The sequence below is a fragment of the Cnephaeus nilssonii genome, assembly GCF_951640355.1.
Source record: "Cnephaeus nilssonii genome assembly, chromosome: 15".
Taxonomy (NCBI): domain Eukaryota; kingdom Metazoa; phylum Chordata; class Mammalia; order Chiroptera; family Vespertilionidae; genus Cnephaeus; species Cnephaeus nilssonii.
Window position 1 is genome coordinate 64,120,201 of NC_137086.1, and position 19,240 is coordinate 64,139,440.

At 45.9% G+C, this 19,240-nt stretch overlaps 2 protein-coding genes across 8 annotated transcripts in view; one reads left to right on the forward strand and one right to left on the reverse strand.

The window, feature by feature from the left end:
• Positions 1 to 12,070, forward strand: part of REV1 (REV1 DNA directed polymerase) — a 115,081-nt gene extending 103,011 nt beyond the window's left edge. For all 6 annotated transcript variants that reach the window (XM_079792361.1, XM_079792363.1, XM_079792362.1 and 3 more), the window contains 11 exons: positions 673 to 893; positions 1,142 to 1,314; positions 6,230 to 6,332; positions 7,366 to 7,531; positions 7,728 to 7,930; positions 8,964 to 9,197; positions 9,821 to 9,941; positions 10,497 to 10,717; positions 10,815 to 10,953; positions 11,199 to 11,301; positions 11,662 to 12,070. In XM_079792361.1, coding sequence (XP_079648487.1) covers positions 673 to 893; positions 1,142 to 1,314; positions 6,230 to 6,332; positions 7,366 to 7,531; positions 7,728 to 7,930; positions 8,964 to 9,197; positions 9,821 to 9,941; positions 10,497 to 10,717; positions 10,815 to 10,953; positions 11,199 to 11,301; positions 11,662 to 11,773 — 1,796 coding nt within the window. In that variant the 3' untranslated portion in view covers positions 11,774 to 12,070. The remainder of the gene's footprint in view (positions 1 to 672; positions 894 to 1,141; positions 1,315 to 6,229; positions 6,333 to 7,365; positions 7,532 to 7,727; positions 7,931 to 8,963; positions 9,198 to 9,820; positions 9,942 to 10,496; positions 10,718 to 10,814; positions 10,954 to 11,198; positions 11,302 to 11,661) is intronic.
• A 306-nt stretch (positions 12,071 to 12,376) lies between these two features.
• Positions 12,377 to 19,240, reverse strand: part of EIF5B (eukaryotic translation initiation factor 5B) — a 71,527-nt gene continuing 64,663 nt past the window's right edge. For both annotated transcript variants that reach the window (XM_079792368.1, XM_079792367.1), the window contains exons 18-24: positions 18,438 to 18,569; positions 17,329 to 17,460; positions 17,161 to 17,237; positions 16,898 to 17,062; positions 15,463 to 15,601; positions 13,879 to 14,040; positions 12,377 to 13,592 (exon numbers count right to left, since the gene is read on the reverse strand). In XM_079792368.1, coding sequence (XP_079648494.1) covers positions 13,485 to 13,592; positions 13,879 to 14,040; positions 15,463 to 15,601; positions 16,898 to 17,062; positions 17,161 to 17,237; positions 17,329 to 17,460; positions 18,438 to 18,569 — 915 coding nt within the window. In that variant the 3' untranslated portion in view covers positions 12,377 to 13,484. The remainder of the gene's footprint in view (positions 13,593 to 13,878; positions 14,041 to 15,462; positions 15,602 to 16,897; positions 17,063 to 17,160; positions 17,238 to 17,328; positions 17,461 to 18,437; positions 18,570 to 19,240) is intronic.

Sequence of the window (19,240 nt, forward strand, 5' to 3'; positions counted from 1 at the left end):
AAAATAAACTGATGAACAAAACAGGTCCAGAGGTATGGCTGCATGGAAAAGAATAACAGATCTCAGTGGGGGAAGTGGGGAGAGCAGAAGAACGTATGTACATAACCTATGGACACAGACAATAGTATGGAGAAGGCCTTGGGTGGGGGGAGTGGGGCAAAAAGGGAGAAAATGGGAGACATCTGTAATGCTGTCACCAATTTTACAAAAAGGATCCCTAGCCAGTGTTGCTAAATGGTTAGAGTATTGGCCTGCAGACTGAAGGGTCGCAGGTTCGATTCTGGTCAAGAGCACATACCTCGGTTGAGGGCTCAATCTCCAACCCCAGTCGGGGCACTAGGGAGGCAACCAATGGATGTGTCCCTCTCACATTGATGCTTCTCTCTCTGTCTCTTTACCCTTTTCTTCTACTCGCTCTAAAAAAATCAATGGGAAACATATCCTCGGGTAAGGAGTAACAAAACAAAAAATAAAGGAAAGACTGATGATAAAGTCAGTAAACAAAGGATCACATCTTTTTAAAAAAATTAAGGGAGATTATTTTAAATTAATATTTAATTGTTAAATTAATGTAATAATTTAAAATTAATTTCAATATGAAAATTTTCATTCAAAGTCATTGTTTTTCATAGTTTATGTGTAGAATGAAACTCAATATGTGCCCTTTCCTAGGAGTGGGACGGTCCATGGAGGCCAAACTGGCATCTTTGGGAATTAAGACTTGTGGAGACCTGCAGTACATGACCATGGCGAGACTCCAGAGGGAGTTTGGTCCCAAGACAGGGCAGATGCTGTACAGGTTCTGCCGAGGTTTGGATGACAGACCAGTTCGAACCGAAAAGGAAAGAAAATCAGTTTCAGCTGAGATCAACTATGGAATAAGATTTACCCAGGTACTGATCGCTTAATGGGTTTTACCTTATGCTGTCCTTTATGTTTTCACCTTGTCTTATCTTGTCAACTAGACCAGACTTGGTGCTTGACATTAAGTCTTCAAATACTTGCAATCCCTAGAGTTTGTAGGATCTTTTTTAAACAAATGCTTAGCAAAATAGTCAATAATGTGTATGCATAATGTTGGAATTGTTAGGTCTATAGGAAAGTAGTAACATGGGAGTTTTCTGTGTATGCCTTTCCATAGCCCAAAGAAGCAGAAGCTTTCATTCTGAGTCTGTCAGAGGAAATTCAAAGACGCCTTGAAGCTGCTGGCATGAAGGGTAAACGCCTGACTCTCAAAATAATGGTACGGAAGCCGGGGGCCCCTGTGGAAACTGCAAAATTTGGAGGCCATGGAATTTGTGATCACATTGCCAGGTAAGCTTATCTTAAAAAGGATATTGGGTGGTAATATTTCAGTGCAGGTTGTTATAATTAATAAAAAACCAAGGAAGAGTATGAATAGAGATCTGTAAACTCCGATGGTATGTGATACTCTGTAGAGGCAGGCTCAGCCCGGGGCCATCTTTAAGTTCAGTTGCTACGCTCAGGGTCAGCCTGTCCACGAGTTCCTGACCTTTGGTGGCCTAGCCTTGGGGTCAGGCTGTTGGCTTTAGTGCAGGGACAGCAGGACAGGGAAGGCCCAACACCTGCACCCACAGACGGTAGTGGACTTGGTGAGAGGGGCCGTCGGGAAATTTCAATATAGTCATTTAATAAGTGATTTGAATGAGACGGTTCCTCATTCAGGGAGGTCTCATTTCTGTTCATGAAAAGATTAATCATTGTAGTCTCTGAAAACTGGTAGAACGCATTTTAAAATGTGTTTTTTTAATGCGGAAGCCACAAATATAAAACTTCAGTTAAGAGCTGAGACTAGTATGAAAATACTTAGTTTTCTGCACATCACTTATGCCACTCTGCACACTGTTTTATATCTGCTGGGCAACCACAGCTTTTAAGACTTTGGTCCCTGAAAGCCACATACGTGTAAGGAAAGAGTTAGCAAGATCACAGTCACATTTTATAGAGATGTTGCTGAGAGTGACGAGAGGATGCTGTCAGCCACAGAAAACTTCCAGCTTTATCATGAAGGTCTTTATTTACCAGGAAAACGGGTTATAAATTACACATTGAACAACGTAATTCATAAAATACTTTTTTATGCAGTTGGTAATTTTGAACTCTGTTTTTACCTATTTTAATGAACATTTAATTACCTATTTCAAATGGTAGTTTGTTATTATTTCTATAATAATTTGGTTATTAGGACTCTACTCTGGATATAATTTTTTTTAAACATGGTTTCTAATAATCCAGTTTGTAATAATACCTTTTCTGGGAATGTAACCTGGAGCTTTATTTGTTCAAGATACATAGAAAGGAACATCCAAAACTGAAATCATTCTTTGGAAGGAGAACTGGTAGCAATTCGTTTCTTCTTGGCATGTATGCACTTTTATTTTTTATTTTTTTATTTTTAAAAAGTATATATATTTTATTGATTTTTTTACAAAGAGGAAGGGAGAGGGATAGAGAGTTAGAAACATCGATGAGTGAGAAACATAGATCAGCTGCCTCCTGCACACTCCCTACTGGGGATGTGCCCGCAATCAAGGTACGTGCCCTTGACCGGAATCGAACCTGGGACCCTTGAGTCCACAGGCCGATGCTCTGTCCACGGAGCCAAACTGGTTAGGGCGGCATGTATGCACTTTTAAATGTCTGTTCGTTACTTAGCATTGTATGTTGTGGTACCTTCAGCAGTGCCTAGGGGCTCCCTCTGTCTAATCTTATTAAGAAAATCAGCCTGCTGATCATTCTCTTTGGAAAAATCCAGGTTCTCTAGAAATCTAATTACAACATTTAAAAAACTGAAATTGATTATACTTTATTTATTTAATATACTTAGGATAATATTTATTTGGCTTTTTTATAAGCACTTATCTGTTTGCTGCTGTTGGTATTTGTTTCTTTTTTGTCCTGAACCTTGAAAAAATGTTTTATGAAAATCTTAAACTTAAAATACAAAAGTAGAAAGAATAGTCAGTGAACCCCCATGGGCCCATCATCTGGCTTCAACGATTGCTGTTAGCTTCCCCTCAGCACCCTCCCCCTCCCAGTTATTTTGAAGCACAATCTCAGCTGCTGTAGCCTTTCCTCCACAATGTGTCAGGGTTTACCTCTAACAAGATAAGGACTCTTCGCTTAGTCAACACAGGAATAAAATATACATTTGGCTGTGCTCTTAACATATTAACTTGCATGACACATGATGATGCACAAGAAGCACATAATTGATTGAAACAGTGCCATTTTATAAGCGTCACCAAGTTGTAGATGAGCTGTAAGCCAGCCACTGACACCTGCATTGTGGGGGTACCCTGCCTGCGTGAGAACGCTGTGTTGCAGTGGGGATTATGAAATACTACAGTGCTGACTGTTTCCTCTGATTCGGGGATTGATAATTACTTCCTGTGGGCCAAGCCAGCCTGTGCTTATCTTTATATGATTGGTGTGAGGGAAGAAGGACTTCTCATAACGCCCTGTGAGAAACGAAGGCTGCGAAGGGGCGCACCAGGCACCAGTGTTTACAGAAAAGTTTGTGGGTTCCCGTGTAGTCTGACTAAAGTCCTGTTCAGTTGAGTGAATTAAGAACTGGTCTCCACATTCCATGATTCTGTAATTTCTTGTACTTGGCCTTGACCACAGTCTTGTGGCTTCCAGACTCTGACACTAGATGAAACTAATAGAAACGACAGATTTTAATGGCCTGTCAGAGGTACGTGGAGACTGAGTTCTGGGTTGATTTTCACTTAGGAAAGTTTTTCTTAAAACCTTTTCCTTTAGGGGAAAGAATCTCCCCTTGGGAGTCCTTTTATGTATGTGGTCAGTTTGAAGTTGGTACATCTAACTTTTACCAAAGGAGCACGTCTGATTGAAAAGGTGTCGCATGCAGGGCTTCCAGTGCTGGGCCCCCCGGCTCCAGTGCCGTTCTTTCGGCTCCTGTGGCTTCTCCTGGAGTGGACCTCCATGCTCTCGGTACACACTTCAGCTGCTATTTCTAGCTTCTTTCGGTTTTGTAAAATGTTGACTGACTTTCCCTTGTCAATGACTGTTTTCCCTGCATGCTTCTTTGCCTCGATAAAGTCGTCGTTTTGGATCCGTCACGGTCTAGTGTTAAATTGTTACCGCCACGTACATGCTGTACAGAGCTGATCCACACATTGCCTCTCCTGTTGAACAGGTTTTTCTCTGTTTACTGAGTATCTTGTTTGCTCTTTTATGAATTGACCAGAGGTTGTTCCCAAACTCCCTTCCAGTCTGTTTCAGTACATCAGCAATCTGTTGGTTTGATCTTTTTTTCTGGGAGACCTGTCTTTTGGGGTCCCCCAACCTGCTACTCCTGGCTGGATTGGTTTATCTCAAGACCTCCTGCAAAGCCTTCACTTTGTGGATCCGTTTCCTCCTCCCCCTCGGATCTCACTGAGAAAGAGTGCGGTGGCAGGATGCCTTTTGAACCCTTATGTCTACCCTGATGCTCGTCGATTTGCTGGCTTAAAGGCTATAAACATAACTTAGAGTTAGAAGTCACTTTTCCAGTTTGTCAGGATTCCTACTGAGAAGTCAGTCTGCTCTGTCTCCTTGTGCCGGGGAGTTTGTCAGCATTAAGATTTTGGTTTCTAGTAACATTTTAAATTTCCGAGTGTTTTGTTTTGTTCTTTGGACATGTAAATGTTCCTAGTATTTCACATTACAGCATTGTCTCTCATCTCTTAAATACTCATCCAGTCCCAGGGTGAGTGTTTCTCCAAGTTCCTTTTTCCTGTCCTGGCTGCTGTTACAGGAGGCTTTCTCACAGTGTCTCTGCCGGGCAGCGCTTGGCTGTCCCCGCCTGGGAACTGCGACGATGCTGTTTGGTCCTCTGGACTCAGTGGGACACGTAGACCCGGCTCGGTGGGCTTCACCGAGGGGTTGGAGGGGCCTGCTGTGGGGTTGCCACAGCCACTTGGTAGTGTCTGATCTTTTCTGTTAGCTTACCCCTTTCCCCAGATTGGATCCTCCAGCTCACATCTGGTTCCTCCATAGGAAGGGGTCTGGATGGGGAAGGGGGGTCTTTTGAGGGAGGTGCCTCACTCCTCCCTTAGCTGTGAGTGACAGGCCCCTCATAGGTGGTGAAAGGAGGGGGGCTCTCTCGTGTACATTCTCATCCCCTTTCTCTCCCCTCCTCTAATTCCTGAGCTTTTCTGAGGGTCTGTGGCTTAAGTTGGTGCTTTCCTGTGGGCTTTTAAGCAGGCATTTGGTAGCTTACCATTTACTGATTTGCTATTAGTATTCTAAATTATGGATAACATTTTTCTTCTCTAATCCCCTCTCCCATTTCTATAAGAGTTTATACCTTTTAAAAATCATTTCAAGTCACTTTAGTGGTATTTTAGAAAGAAATTAAGATAAACACAGGTTTCATCCACTAAGGTCCACTAAAAATCATGCTTTTAAGTTATTCTGTTATGTGACATAAATTGAAGGTTATTATTAGGTAACAGATCAATGGAAATATTTTTCCAAATGGTTTCCGTGGAGAAATAGGCACGTGTCGCAGATGAACGCATGTGTCCTCAGGGCCCGGAGAGAGCGAACACAGCGGACGCAGCTGGGCACCTCGTGCTGCTGGCTGTGCTCCGGTCCGACCAGGTCCCCCTTGTCACGGCTGTCCACACGTGTCTGTTTACAGAGCTGAGGAGAAGCAGGATTGTAACGAGCTTATATCCACATGTTGAGATATTTCAATGGCCTTACCTCAGACTGACAAAACTAGAGTCAGGAACCAACATACAAGGGATTCATCTTTGCTTTCTTAAGGTTAACCATTCTGCCGCAACATTATCGTCCTTGGAACCTAAACCTTCTCTTGGTAGCTAAAAAGCTTTGTACTTAACTTTCATGCTTTGGTTGCAACACAATATGCTTATATTTGTTAATGTATTAATTAAAGTACTTTTTTTTTTTTTTAAGTTCCAGCTTACTTTTAGTTGGCCGGTTCTTTGTGAGTTTTTATCTTAAAATTCCAATGTTCTATATGAATTTTCTTTTCCCCTTGCTGCTAATGTAATTAATTCATTTGGCTTCCTTGAAGGAAAACTGTCTCATTGGTTTTTAGGAGTCACATTCATACGTGACGCTTTGTGGCTTCCTGACAACTTCCTTGTGGCTCTGTAAGCCGCGCCCGGTGCAGAGATGCCGTGGCGCACGGAGCAGCTCCTGCCCTTAAAGTTACTTCTGTCGCTTACAGGACCGTGACGCTGGACCAGGCAACGGACAGCGCCAAAGTCATTGGGAAGGCCACACTGAACATGTTCCACACAACGAAGCTCAATATCTCGGACATGAGAGGGGTGAGTGCACAGCATTTTAGGATGCTTTCTGGAACGTGGTTTCCGCTGGAGGCCTGATCTGAGCACGGCCATGGCAGGTGTGGGGTTTGTGTGCAGGTTTCAGCTCCTGTGATAGAAACCGAAAAACTCGACTTTCTCACCGGACCAATCTCCTTTTTCAGAGGAAATCAGATTTGTTCTGAAATCTGTTTTCTGCCTAGAATAATTTGATACCTTAACTTCTTACAGTACCTTTCTTTAATGAACCAAGGGCTCATTTTACATGCATTATCTTGTTTCCTATTCTTGTTCTCCTAGAAATAGACAGGACTGGGCGAGTGTGAGTCTGCAGTTCTTGTACTTACCGGGTTCTTTTCAATCAGAAACGTATGTCTGATGAGGGTGACGAGAAGGGAGCGTTTACCACAGGCACATGAAAGATGCCTTTGGAGCAGAGGGGAGGGCATCAGAAAGGTGAAAGCCTAGCTCTCTCAAAGATGAACCTTGGCTGGTCCCGTTGTGCGCGCACGCATGCGTACAGGGGAGTGACTGGCTGGTGTGGACGTTGTGGAAGGCCTGGGTGCTGCAGCAGCCGTGAGTCCACTTCCCCCCGCCCTGCCGTGCTGGGGAGGGTGGCTGTACAGATGCTGGAAGGGTACTGCCCACCCACTCCCAAACCCATTTTTTAATACTTTTTATTTTATGTGAAGTTTGCAGGTACATTTCTTTTATTTAAAATTTTTTAGAATCTTATTTTAAAAACTTTTCTGGCAAGAACTTTGGTGAGATACAGCAGCTCCCTTTTTTGGATGTTCTGTGTGAAGAGATCGTTGTATATGAGTAGAAGTGGATACTGAAGGTGGAGGGACAGTAAGCTCACCAGGTAGTATAGAAGCTGTTTTTGTAAAAATCATGTAGAAGGCTGATTAAATACTTTAACTTTATATTCTAACAACAGGAGAAGATGTAAAAAGAGGATTGGCTGAGAATTTTGCTCAGTTGACTTCATGTTTCACTTTAGTTTTCCTAAAAACATACTTTCTTCTGATTCTAGGTTGGGATTCAAGTGAACCAGTTGGTTCCTGCTCATTCCAGACCTCCCGCATGTCCCAGGCACGTGCCAGCTCAGCCAGGCCACTGTCCTGGTGGCTCCCACTCTGTCCTGGACCTCCTCCAAGTTCAGAAAGCAAAGACATCCTCAGAAGAAGAGCACCAGGAAGGTGGGTGTGGGGTGGTTCTGCCTGGTGCCGCTGTGTCCTTAGGAGAGCCGTTCATTGTAAGTTCTCCGGCAGGGCTGTGTGACCCTTTCAGGCACAAGCTGGCATCAGGATGAGCTGTATTGAAGTTTGTGGGTCAGTGCCCCCACGTCTCCAAATGAGCTGAAGAGGCTAGTTTATGTATTTTCTGTACTTTCAGTATTCCTGGCTGCCATGGATGTGGAAATCTCATCTGCCTCTAGAACTTGCACATTCCTTCCATCTCTCTCCACACATCTGACATCTGCTGTCAGCCCTGTTGCGAGCAAAGCCGAGCCTTTGGGGAAATGGAATGGTCTACATTCTCCCATCAGCTTAAAATCAAAACTAAATCTGAGTATAGAGGTCCCATCACCTTCCCAGGTATATTTCTATAATTAAGTATGATAAAAATGCAAAAGTAGTTTTACAGTAGGAATGACATTTTTAATTTCCTTGCCAGTAGTCGAGAGAAAGGGTGACTCCTTAAGGCCACTATATACCTGAATTCCAAATGCCACATGATCGGTGTAAGTGAAGGATTTGCGCTTCTGCAGATTTGCAACCTTTGCAAGTTGTAAAATGTCGGATGAGAGCCAGTTCCTTCACTGCCTCTGTGACAGGGGCCACACATGCACTTCCTGGCGATCACCAGAAGCCTGGAGTTTTTCTTGCAGCAGCTGCAGTTCCCTGGGAGGGATAACTTCCTGACTGAGCTGCTCACTGAGTTGGTGTGGCGTGCTGCCGTAGGCCCGATGGGAAAGTTGATTTCTCTGTAGCACTCGGTGGCAGAGGCTGAGAGCATTTGCCGCTGGCTGTAGGCTAGGGCAAGGGGCAGGTGTGGGCCCGAGTTACCCAGAAAGTTGCTCCCAGCGAGGTCAGGTTGGCCTAGCCAGCTCATGAGCTTCGTGCTTCCTAAGGGATGTGCACGGGGGCGGAGGAGGGACCTGGCCTAGGAACAGGGATGCCAGTATGTGGGCTGGAGCAGTTGGCTTCTTTTCCTAGCTGTCTGCTCTCAGCCTAGGATTGTGCTTGGGGGCATATAGTTTCCTGCCTGAAAGGCTAACTTCTGGCTTTAGAAATTTGACCTATTTGCCTTAGGCAGTGGCCCTGCCCAAGGTTGAGGTCTGAGATTTGAGCTTCACAGAGGCTCTTCCTGTGTGGACTGACCTGATCCTGTGGGACCGGCCAGTTGTGTAGTATCATCTCCAGTGTGTTCATAGGTCACCTTCAGAACCACACATTTCTACTCGGCCTTCAGAGGCCGGGGCTTGGGGGTGGCTTTCCTGGCCTGGTTATCTGCACCTCACCTTATCTTCATTATCCAAGATGGTAAACTTGAGGTGGAAGTGAAGTATGAGCTCTCCAAACACATCATCTCTGAGCGTGGCGCAACCTCGCACCCTGTCTTTTACAGCTCGATCAGTCTGTTTTAGAAGCACTCCCGCCTGATCTCCGGGAACAAGTAGAGCAAGTTTGTGCTGTTCAGCAAGGGGAGCAGCATGGTGACAAAAAGAATGAACCAGTAAATGGCTGTAATACAGGAATTGTGCCACACCCAGTGGGGACAGTTTTGTTACAAATACCAGAACCTCAAGCATCTAACAGCGACATGGGAATTAATGTAATAGCCCTTCCAGCATTCTCACAAGTAAGTTAAATGTGGGGGCCTTCTGCCAGTTTACATGGCCCCACCCTCCTGCTCCAGTTCAGGGCATGTCTTACTTCCTTTCCCTTTGCACCTTAAACTCGCATTAGTCTACACCATGTGGGGTGAGGGCGGGATTGGCTCGACTCATCATCTTGCAGGACAGACTGACAGCAGCCGCTCTTAAAGCAACGGAGGTCTGAGAAGAGGGAGACTATGGCACATGGATGTTCACAGCTTCTACCCAGAACATCCTGTTCCCGTTTAGAGACCTCTGACGGGGCTGTGCTTGAGAAACAGGAGATGCGCAACTTGGGACAGTGACACAGTCCAAGTCTCATGTCTCAGAAAACATGACAAACGAGCCGAGCCTGTGCTGCTTGCCCTGGGGGCTCAGTGTTTTGTTTTGTTTTGTTTTTTAAAAAAGTCCAGTTCATGCTCAGAATTGTATTCCTTATTCTCATCCTAAAACCCCGTGAGGATTTAATGAGCCTTAATATTGAGGACCAGTTAAGAATTCATACAGATCAGAAAAGTATGATTTGAAAATAATCTATTGTGTGAAAAGTATAAGCCAGCTGCCATATAGAATCAACTCGTTTGACTTTGAACCTCTTTTCCACTAGGTGGACCCTGAGGTGTTTGCTGCCCTCCCTGCTGAGCTTCAGAAGGAGCTGAAAGCAGCGTATGATCAGAGGCAGAGGCAGGGCGAGAGCAGCGCGCACCAGCAGCCAGCCAGCGCAGCCGGTGAGCATGCGAGAAGCGGAACCATTGTGTATAATGGCCAAAGTCTCAGCTCTTAGTCATGTTGAGGTCTTTATATTGGGGGAGCACAACAAGTAGACATACAGTAAGTGATCGAGTCCTAGTTAGATTTGTGTCTGTAACTTCTTGACTTATAAACATCATTCTTGACTTTTTTTAAAAGCCCTTTAAAAAAACAAAGATGCCTAAATAGGTATTTCCAGAAATCTTTTTGCATAATTGCCAAGGCCATTGTCCTTTGAAACAGATACATAAAAGGATGCAGGCAAAACAGACTAGTGCTGATGAGCCGTTTATTTCACCTGCTGAGTTTTCATCGCATCCTGTGAGCAGAGTTATCAGTAAGCGGTGGTGCAACAGAAAGACAAGCGGGAGAGCCGAGCCTGACTTCTCAGCCCTCGTCATTAACTGCCTCCCAGTCTCAGCTAGAGGCCTTGTTGGGGGTGCGTGTGCACAGTGGTTGGATTTGAGGGGGGAGGAGAGAATCCATATTACTATCCAGATACCTTGGTTGAGGATCTTACGTTCATCTTTTAGTGCCAAAGAATCCGTTACTTCAGCTGAAACCAGCCTCAGTGAAAGAAAAGAAACGGAACAAGAAGAAAAATCCCGTCAGTTCCCCCAAAAAGGTTCAGAGCCCTTTGAAAAACAAGCTGCTTAACAGTCCCCTAAAAGCTGTGCCAGGGGCCAGCGGGAGTCCCCAGAAGTTAATTGAAGGGTTTCTGAAACACGAAGATCCTGCCGCCGGGAAACCGCTGGTAAGCTTCATGCTTTTTAAACTTTGACCTTTTCCTGAATCTTAACACACTTGATGTCATGTAAACACAGCACTTTTATCATTTGTTTGCTTTACAGGGAGAACTCTCTGCTTCTGCTTCAGGTGTGCAGCCTGCCGCATCGGGCTGTGTCAGACCCCCGGCACCCAACCTCGCCGGAGCCGTGGAGTTCAGTGACGTGAAGACCCTGCTCAAGGAGTGGATCACCACCATCTCAGGTCGGCTTGGATGGGCAGAGCGCCGAAAACTGATGTGTAACAAATGGTCCTGTGGTTTCAGAGCATGACAGGCTCAACTGTGTTGATGGCGCTCATTTTCTAAATCCAAGAAGCTTCAATCAGCCAAGCACTTACACTGGTTGGGGAAGTCCTCTCATAGCCCGTTCAGCTGTGTTGTTGTAAAAATGCAGTTTCCTGTCCCATAAACATGTGGGCTGGTTCTCAATGAGGTTTTTCCCCTCTAGATCCAATGGAAGAAGACATTCTGCAAGTTGTGAGATATTGCACTGACCTGATAGAGGAGAAAGACTTGGAGAAACTGGACCTCGTCATAAAATACATGAAAAGGTAACTAGTACTTCCATCCAAGGGGAAATGGCATGTCACAAGGGCTAGTGGAGGAAGGCAAGGCTCTAAGTTTCATTGTTTCTGGCCGTCAGTTGCCTTACCTTTGCTCTCCACGGTTAATGGGGAAAGGGTGCCCATTATTTAGAATCGCAGAGAAAGGAATGCCGTAATATTGACTGGGTGATAAAGTCAGAATGAGATTGTTCCCCTTGGGGTTTCATATAGTTTAAAACCAAGGGAAGTCCTTTGGAATGTTCTCGAGTTTGCCAAAATCGATTCTTGATTCTTACATTAAAATGTTAAACCGATTCTTGAAGGAATCATGAGTCTTTCCTGATGTTCCTCTTTCCCCACCTGTAGGTTGACGCAGCAGTCGGTGGAATCAGTTTGGAATATGGCATTTGACTTTATTCTTGACAACGTTCAGGTGGTTTTACAACAGACTTATGGGAGCACATTGAAAGTTACATAGTGTGAGCAGGGAGCGTGGTGCTCTCGCTGCTGTGCCATAAGTGCTTGTGAGGTATCTACAAAGTGCATGGTAGTAATGCTCTGAGTTTTCATAATTTCAAATTTCTTTTGGAGCAAGTGTTTTGTACATTTCTTTTCAAAAAGTGCCAAATTTGTCAGTATTGCATGTAAATAAATGTGTTAATTCTTTTACTGTAGTATAGATTCTATTTACAAAATGTTTGTTTATAAAGTTTTATGGATTTTTACAGTGAAGTGTTTACAGTTGTTTAATAAAGAACTGTATGTATATTTTGTACAGGTTCCTTTTTGTGAATCCTTTAGGAACCAGGTCCGGAACTGTTTGTTATGCCACAGGAACAGCCCAGACTCGTGCTAGGCTCTTAATTCCCGAGAGGGCCAGGCTGGGGTCTGCTGCTTCCGGACAGTCACCCCCCCCACAGGAACCTTCTTCCAAGTGGAGGAGTTTACATGTGGTGAATTAGAACACACACACAATTGATTAAGTTTCTCCTGGGAAAATTATGCCCCACGGGTGTTTAGAGGTGTTTTTCTTACCTCTGTTGGCCCTTGAAGAAACTTCAATAATGACGAGTGGTACAGGTTTTCAAATGTACATATTTTTATGCTATGTTATGCCATAACACTTTAAAAATATAGTTTACTTGGGGATATTTTCTTCAAACACCTATACTAACTTCATTCAACACTGCTATAAATAGGTAGTCAGACCCTTGAGATCTGTTACAGGAATTAATCTTATATTGAGGAAAGGAGTATATCCTCATGTGGACCTATCACCCACACTTTTCAGGAAAACCATAAAACTAGCTATAATCAGATTTACTAATATGCATGAATCATTATGACGTCTCCATGACAATTTAGAAGCACTAAGCCCAAATAGTTATCAGTTCCCTGTTTTCTAATCAGAAAATGTATGCATGATAGACGTTCTAGGATAAAATAGACCAAGATTATTATATAAAAACTAATGTTAACACGTACTGGTACACAAGGTTGGAGACAGTTCTTGTCTTTAAAAGAAAAGAGCTGAAGACTCCTGGGAGAGAAGCTATGCTACCACGAAGGCCTAGCAGAGCTTTCTAGTGAATGTTCTCTTTATTGGAGTCAGAATTGTGCTGATTACAGGGGACTCACGACTAGACAAGCAGTCAGTAGCAGCCAGCTACACTCTACACCATGGTTTCACACAAAGCAGATAAAGAAATACCAGAATACCTAATTTCCTATTTTTAAAAATCCAGAGCATATGGCAGAAGAATGCTGGAAAAAATGATTGTGGGAAGGAGATGCATAAATAAAATAGTATTTCTTACATCAAAAGTCCCAAGAATCACAAAATCTGCAGAAGCTTGGTTAATCAAACACTGCAGTACTGATTTAATCAGTATAAAATCGAGAGAGCTTTAGATCTGTAATAAAAATCCAAATTTGGGGAAGGGCAAACTTTAAAACAGCAGCAGGTAGGGTGGGGAAGGAGCGGGCATGTGGACAGGCACCTTGGAACTGTGGGACATGTATTTGACCACTGTCAAACCAGTGTAAGTTTCTTGGTTTCTCATGGAAAACATTTTATACATCTATTTTTTTCCTTCCATACTTAAGTGCATCAGTGTCCAGATACGTCCATTCCACTTTATATCTTGTTTTTCTTGCATTTACTCTAATTCTTGCCCCATGTGGAAAAATTAGATGATTTCAAATACTTTCTTCAGCTCCACAATAAGCTGCCAGTCACTCTTCTGCATCTCATCTCTGAACCAGTCTTTCAGAGCATCAATGGACTGCCGGCTGATCTGCAAAGGACGAGGCACAGACGGCATCAGAACAGAATGGAACCAACAAGTGCCCAGAGAAGCGGGCGGGCGGCCAGCCGCCCCCAGACGTTGGCCACTCTGACAGAGGACACTGAGGCAGCGCTCCTGGGGACCTGGGAGACCGGCGCCCTCGCTGTGAGCAGCTTTCCCGATGGGCCGCTCTACCCATCACGCCTGCCCACCACCAGTCCCTTCCGGCTGCCGAGTGAGGGAACCAGCAGTCCCGCCGCCTCCTCAGAGGTGCCCCTCTGGCGGAGGGACTTACCTTACTGACGAGAATGTCTGTAGCTTCAAAATGTCTCCCGTACATTTTGGGGGATTCACCAGGGATAGGTTCTATTTTCACACAGACTTCTTGTCCTTTTTTTGCAACATCCACTTGTTTATGGTTTATTTCAATACTTGTTACTATTCCAATGTCCACAAACTGTAAAATAAGAACAAAGGACAATGTAAGCAGAGGAACCCTGCCCGTTGCAGGCACCGAGAAAAACCAGTTTTTGAGCATTGGGGCCAGTGTCAAAGCCTCGGCTGTTGACCCTCCATGGCTACCATCTCCACAGTGGAGTTTTCTCATTGATAAATCAGGGGTGACAGCACAATCCTCTCTGCCCTTCCCAAGATGGCCACAACTTGGAAAGTGCTGTATGCTATTTTCTATTTCTGTCCCACCCTTCACAGGACAGGTGCCCAAAGCTCAGAATCAAGAATGAGCTTGGAGTGGCTGCTGTGAGCAAGGGGTGAGGAGCAGGGGACGAAGTCAGGGAGGCCTTGCAGGCCCATTTCATTCTGAAGATGAACTATGAGCAACCTAATCTCAATTATAGGGGTGGGGGGCATCCTCTGCTTGGGAGGAGATACAGGAGATTAAGAAGAGGGAAAATAGAGGTTGGCCAGTCATACAGGAGACAATAACTGCAAAAAAACATCTTAGCTCAGCCCGCTGAAATGGTATGGAAACTACAGGAATGGTCTGGGGCAGGAAAGGACTAGACGCCTGGGACAGCGTCCTGCACTTGGGAGGAGAAAGCTGCTCCAGGGGCATGTGGCTGCCACAGACCAAACTGGATAACTTGGCAATCAAAAGTATTGGTAATGGATTACAACAGCAGAATTTACAAAACTGAGTGTATGGATACTCAATGAAAAGGTCAGGGGGGTGAGGGTTCTTTACAGAGGGAGGCAGGGGGAAGAATCACAATTTTGCAACCATTTATGTGATAATAGACTTACGCCAATGGTTAAAGCTAATGGGATAAAGGCTGAGGAACAGGAGATCATAGGGACTCAAAGTACCCCACAGACCACCTAGTAATTCATTACAAAGGGGAAAGATGTGTCTCTCATGGAGAGGCTGAGCTGGCAGCACACACCTCCCCCCAGCAATCAGGTCACCGACAAAGAGAGAACCTGTGTGAAATGCACAAGGCCCATGGGCACCTGTACACGCAGGATCCTTTCCTCAGTCACAAAACCAGACAAATCCAGGGAGAAATGCCCTGTGAAGCAATGGTCGGTCTGGACTCTTCAGGCTGCTGCTAATGAAGACTGAAACACTAACAGCCAAAGGCAGTGCCACATGAAAGGATCCGGGACCAAGCCAGCAGGTCATTTTTAGGCAATTGGTGAAATGTGAATGAGGACTGAAAATTGCAGTCTTCATAACTGATGCACTGGTATCAGGTGCTAAAAACCAAGATTGACTAAGGAATGCTGACATTTAGCAAGACTGCGGTCTCAAGTATAGAAGGTGACACGCTCTGCTTGGTGTAAGTTTTGTCACCATTTCTGGACTCCCATTTACTGCTTAACAGATAGCACATGCTGTTAAAGTACAACTGGCACTTACATTTTTGCTAGGGACACACATGGGGGTCCCTTGTTTCACCTGACCTGCTTCCACAGTCACGCCCATCACGATTGGATCTCGGGAGTTGAAAATATACTGGGGGAGGATTTTCATCTTGCAGGGGAATACTGCTATGTGCCTAAAAGGGAAAAAAAGGATTTTTTAAGTACAAAGTCACTTAAACTAAAAAGCAAGTACAGGTGAACACGAGGATTCTTCCCGCAGCTTTCTCAGGCCCCCGCGGGCGGCAGGGACACTGCGCCCGGGGGTGGGTGCTCAGTCCACAGCCACCTTGTGTGGTTTCTTCCTCTCTTCACCCCTCCTCTGTCCATCAAGTGCTTCCCCGGTCTCAGAGAAGCTGCCCCACAGGAGCATCTGGTGCCGACTGAAGGGCTTGCGCTACAGACGGCACTCAGGTCTTAGAACCTCGTGGGACCTACTCGGGTGGCACATGTGGAGGCTGTTCTGGGGGCCCACAGGCATCAAACCACATCCTCCTGTTCTCTAGCATGTTCCCAAATCAGATGATCCAAAAGCACAGTTTCCCTGCTCATGAAGCAAATGCTTCAAGTGCTTTCACAGCTTCTTAAGTCTTAAGCCTTCTCACGTGAGGTTTCTCCATCTACAGTGAACATGTCTCAGTTTCAATCCTCCTTAGAGTCTGAACTGAGAATATGCCCGATTGAGTCATCACTGAGGGTGACTGCTCTGAGCCTTTGTGGTGTCTGGCTTGGACTATGGGAGCCTCCCGATAGGCCCTCTTCACTGACTCCAAAATCCATCCCGTGCACAGGGTCCCACGTGCTCTGGGTCCTGCCGACTCCTCTGAACTCTCTCCAAGGGTTTCTGTGTGGGCCACCGCCCAGCGTTGTCCTTCGCACTCGTGTCTGGGTGGCTGGATCATAACCTAGATCTCAGAGATGAGCTGCCTGCAGCTCTCATCTGGGCCCGCCCCTGCTCTGTTTTGCTCTTTAGCACTTATCCCCGCTCTTCGTGTGTTCATTGCTCGTCTCTCCCCTGAGCTCCCAGAGGAAGGGAGTGTCGGGCACGGCCGCCTCGCTCCTGCGGAGTGCCCCTACACTGGGCTCCTTGTCAGGTCGGCTGCAGGCCCAGGCTTCACTCCCTGGAATGCCTCCCTTGTTTCAGTTCCTAGTTCCCCATTCCCTGCAATCCCAGGGAAGGAAGACAGTCCCCAAATGGACCAACTACCCCCCATGAAAGAGACTTCTGTCTGCCAAACTGAAAATGAAAAACAAAACCCAAGCCAGGAAGGCTCCGGGGGATTTGTCCCCACGCGGCTGGCAGGGGGCGGGGGCAGGTACAGCCTCCAGCAAACGCCATGCTTCTGCCGGCCACACACCGTGCTGCTGTTGGGCCATTTTCCAATAGTCACCTTCTTCATCAAAGACCAAAGTAGGGAAAACCACCAACTTACTTAAATTCCTCTTGTTTCTGCTTCTTGTAGTCTTGTCTATATTTTGTAAAGGCATCAAATAAATGATAAATAATTTCTGCACTAAAAATTCTAACTCCTAAACTATCAGCCATTTCTTGTGCATCCCGTTCGATTCTCACATCAAAGGCCAAAATGACTGCATACCTGGAAGTCAGAGAGGAGAGACAATGAGAATGGAGCGCACCCCAAGAGCAGGCACAGGTATCACGGGCGCAGCCTCCCACAGGAAGGCGGGTACTCACTGGGGGTCATGCTCCAGCATCACCGAGGCCTTCATAACGTCTTTTTTATGGACGGGGCCGATGTTGATTCCTGCGTACTGGAGACAGGGCGTCCGCACGTTACCGGACCGGGTGGCAGAAGCGCCCACCAACCGAGCCCCGCGGGCTGCAGTCGGGTTGGTTACTTACCGGCACTTCGGATGTTCTCAGGAATTCCAGCAGAGCTTCCAAAGAGCCCAGCGTCGACGCCTGCACATAGACTCCTTTTTCCTCTAATTTGATAGCATTTAGTGTCTGCTTTAACTCATGGATCAGTTCATCCTGAAGAAATTGGAATTTACATGGCTGTACATCAACTCCACCAGCAGCAGCCTAGAGTTCAACTGTGTTTCTCTTTGTCATTAAGTATTCTTCTGGAAACAAACCCAGGCCTGCAGGAGCCGGCACTGCAGAACCAGCGCGGGAGTGGAGGGCTCTGGGCCACATTCAAGTTGTGCCCCACCCCGCCCCGCCTTGCCTCGCCTGTGTGGGGTTTACTAACACTGAAATACGTTTAACCTCTGCTCAACTTGGCAAATAAGGCAGACGGTGAGAGGAATGCAATAACAATCTTAAAAGCTGAAAATATGACACATAGGAAATGTGTTTTCGGTGGCCCAGCAGCTCGGCTCAACTGTCTCCATTTTGAAGTTACCCTAATCCCGCGGCCCTGTCCTCCGTCACTGCTCCTCTGAAGGTGAGGACATTCAATAAGAAGCAGGTGTCCATGCCAACCTGGCACTGGCCGACGAGGCATGCCCGCCCTCTTCTTCCTGCCCTAAGGGGCCGCTCCCTGCCTGGGACTGGTGCAGCCTGAAGAGTGAGTGCTGGGCCCAGCTCACCAGACCAGCGTGGGCTGAGAACAGTGGTATAAGCTGTGGCTCACAATTCGCTTTTGTGAAACAGGGGGCTCATGTGCCATCTGCTCCTACAAACAGGCACACAGGCTTTGAATGACTCCCAGGACCTAGTTCTGTCCATATTCTCAGGCATCTAAAACCAAACGACTTCTGGGCTTATTTTTTATTTAAGTAAAATGTGTGCTTTAGAATTGTAGGGCATATAAATATTACTTATGCCAATTCATATGACTATACAAACTGAAGTAATTGGGGGAAAATTTTTTTAAACTGGAGTAATGTTTAAAAAGTGTCAACTGTGTGCAAAGAGGCCATGACCTAAGGCTTCACTCGCCATTCCTAGTGTGACTCCCTCTGCCCCACGACAGGCCAGGTGGCTCCAGAGGAAAAACAACTTACTTTAAGGACCGGAATCTCATCCTCCTTGTGCGCCACCAGCAGGGGTAAGCCGGCCAGCGTTTTCTCCAGGTCTTTGCCGAGAATCTTCACGCCCTGAGCTGCTTCCACCTCTTTGTGCTTCTCATACTGGTTCTGCAGAGACCAAAGCATGTTACCACTGTCATCGGGAAAGTGCTCAGCGCCAAGAGATGACGTGAGAGACAATATTTTCATGATGTTGGGGTAAACAAAAAGCAATACACAAAATAAGAGCTTGATAAAATCGACAGTAAAATAAAGTAGTTCTGTTTCTCAAGGTGCCAGAGGAAGAGATAAAAAAAGTTACAGACCAGGACAAAATGAAGCACTACCTACCCCCCAATCAGACTGGTACACTGACTACTAAACAACTCAGAAATCTGCCACGGAGAGACCATGCCAGGGCACAATAGGCATTTCACAGAGAAATTCAAATGGCTACAAACAAAATAATGGCCACCATGTTTCAATCAAGCAAGTCCCACCTGGAACAGCAAGAGCTACACAGCCACTAGAATGGGAAAAACAGAAAAATCAGCATCGAGAGCTGAAAGACGTGAATAATGGACACAGCTGGGAGTGCAACTATCACACTCACTGTGGACACTGTGGCCTTCCCTACTGAAGGTGGCGCTAAGCCTAAGCAGTGAGTCCGCAGTTCACTCCATGCGCACCCAGGAGAAACCTGTGCCACCGCCCCAGGAGACAGAACACCCACATTCAGGAGTGCTGGCAATGAACTGTAGAACTGGAGCCAGCCTGCGCTCTCTGTTATTACCGGGAGA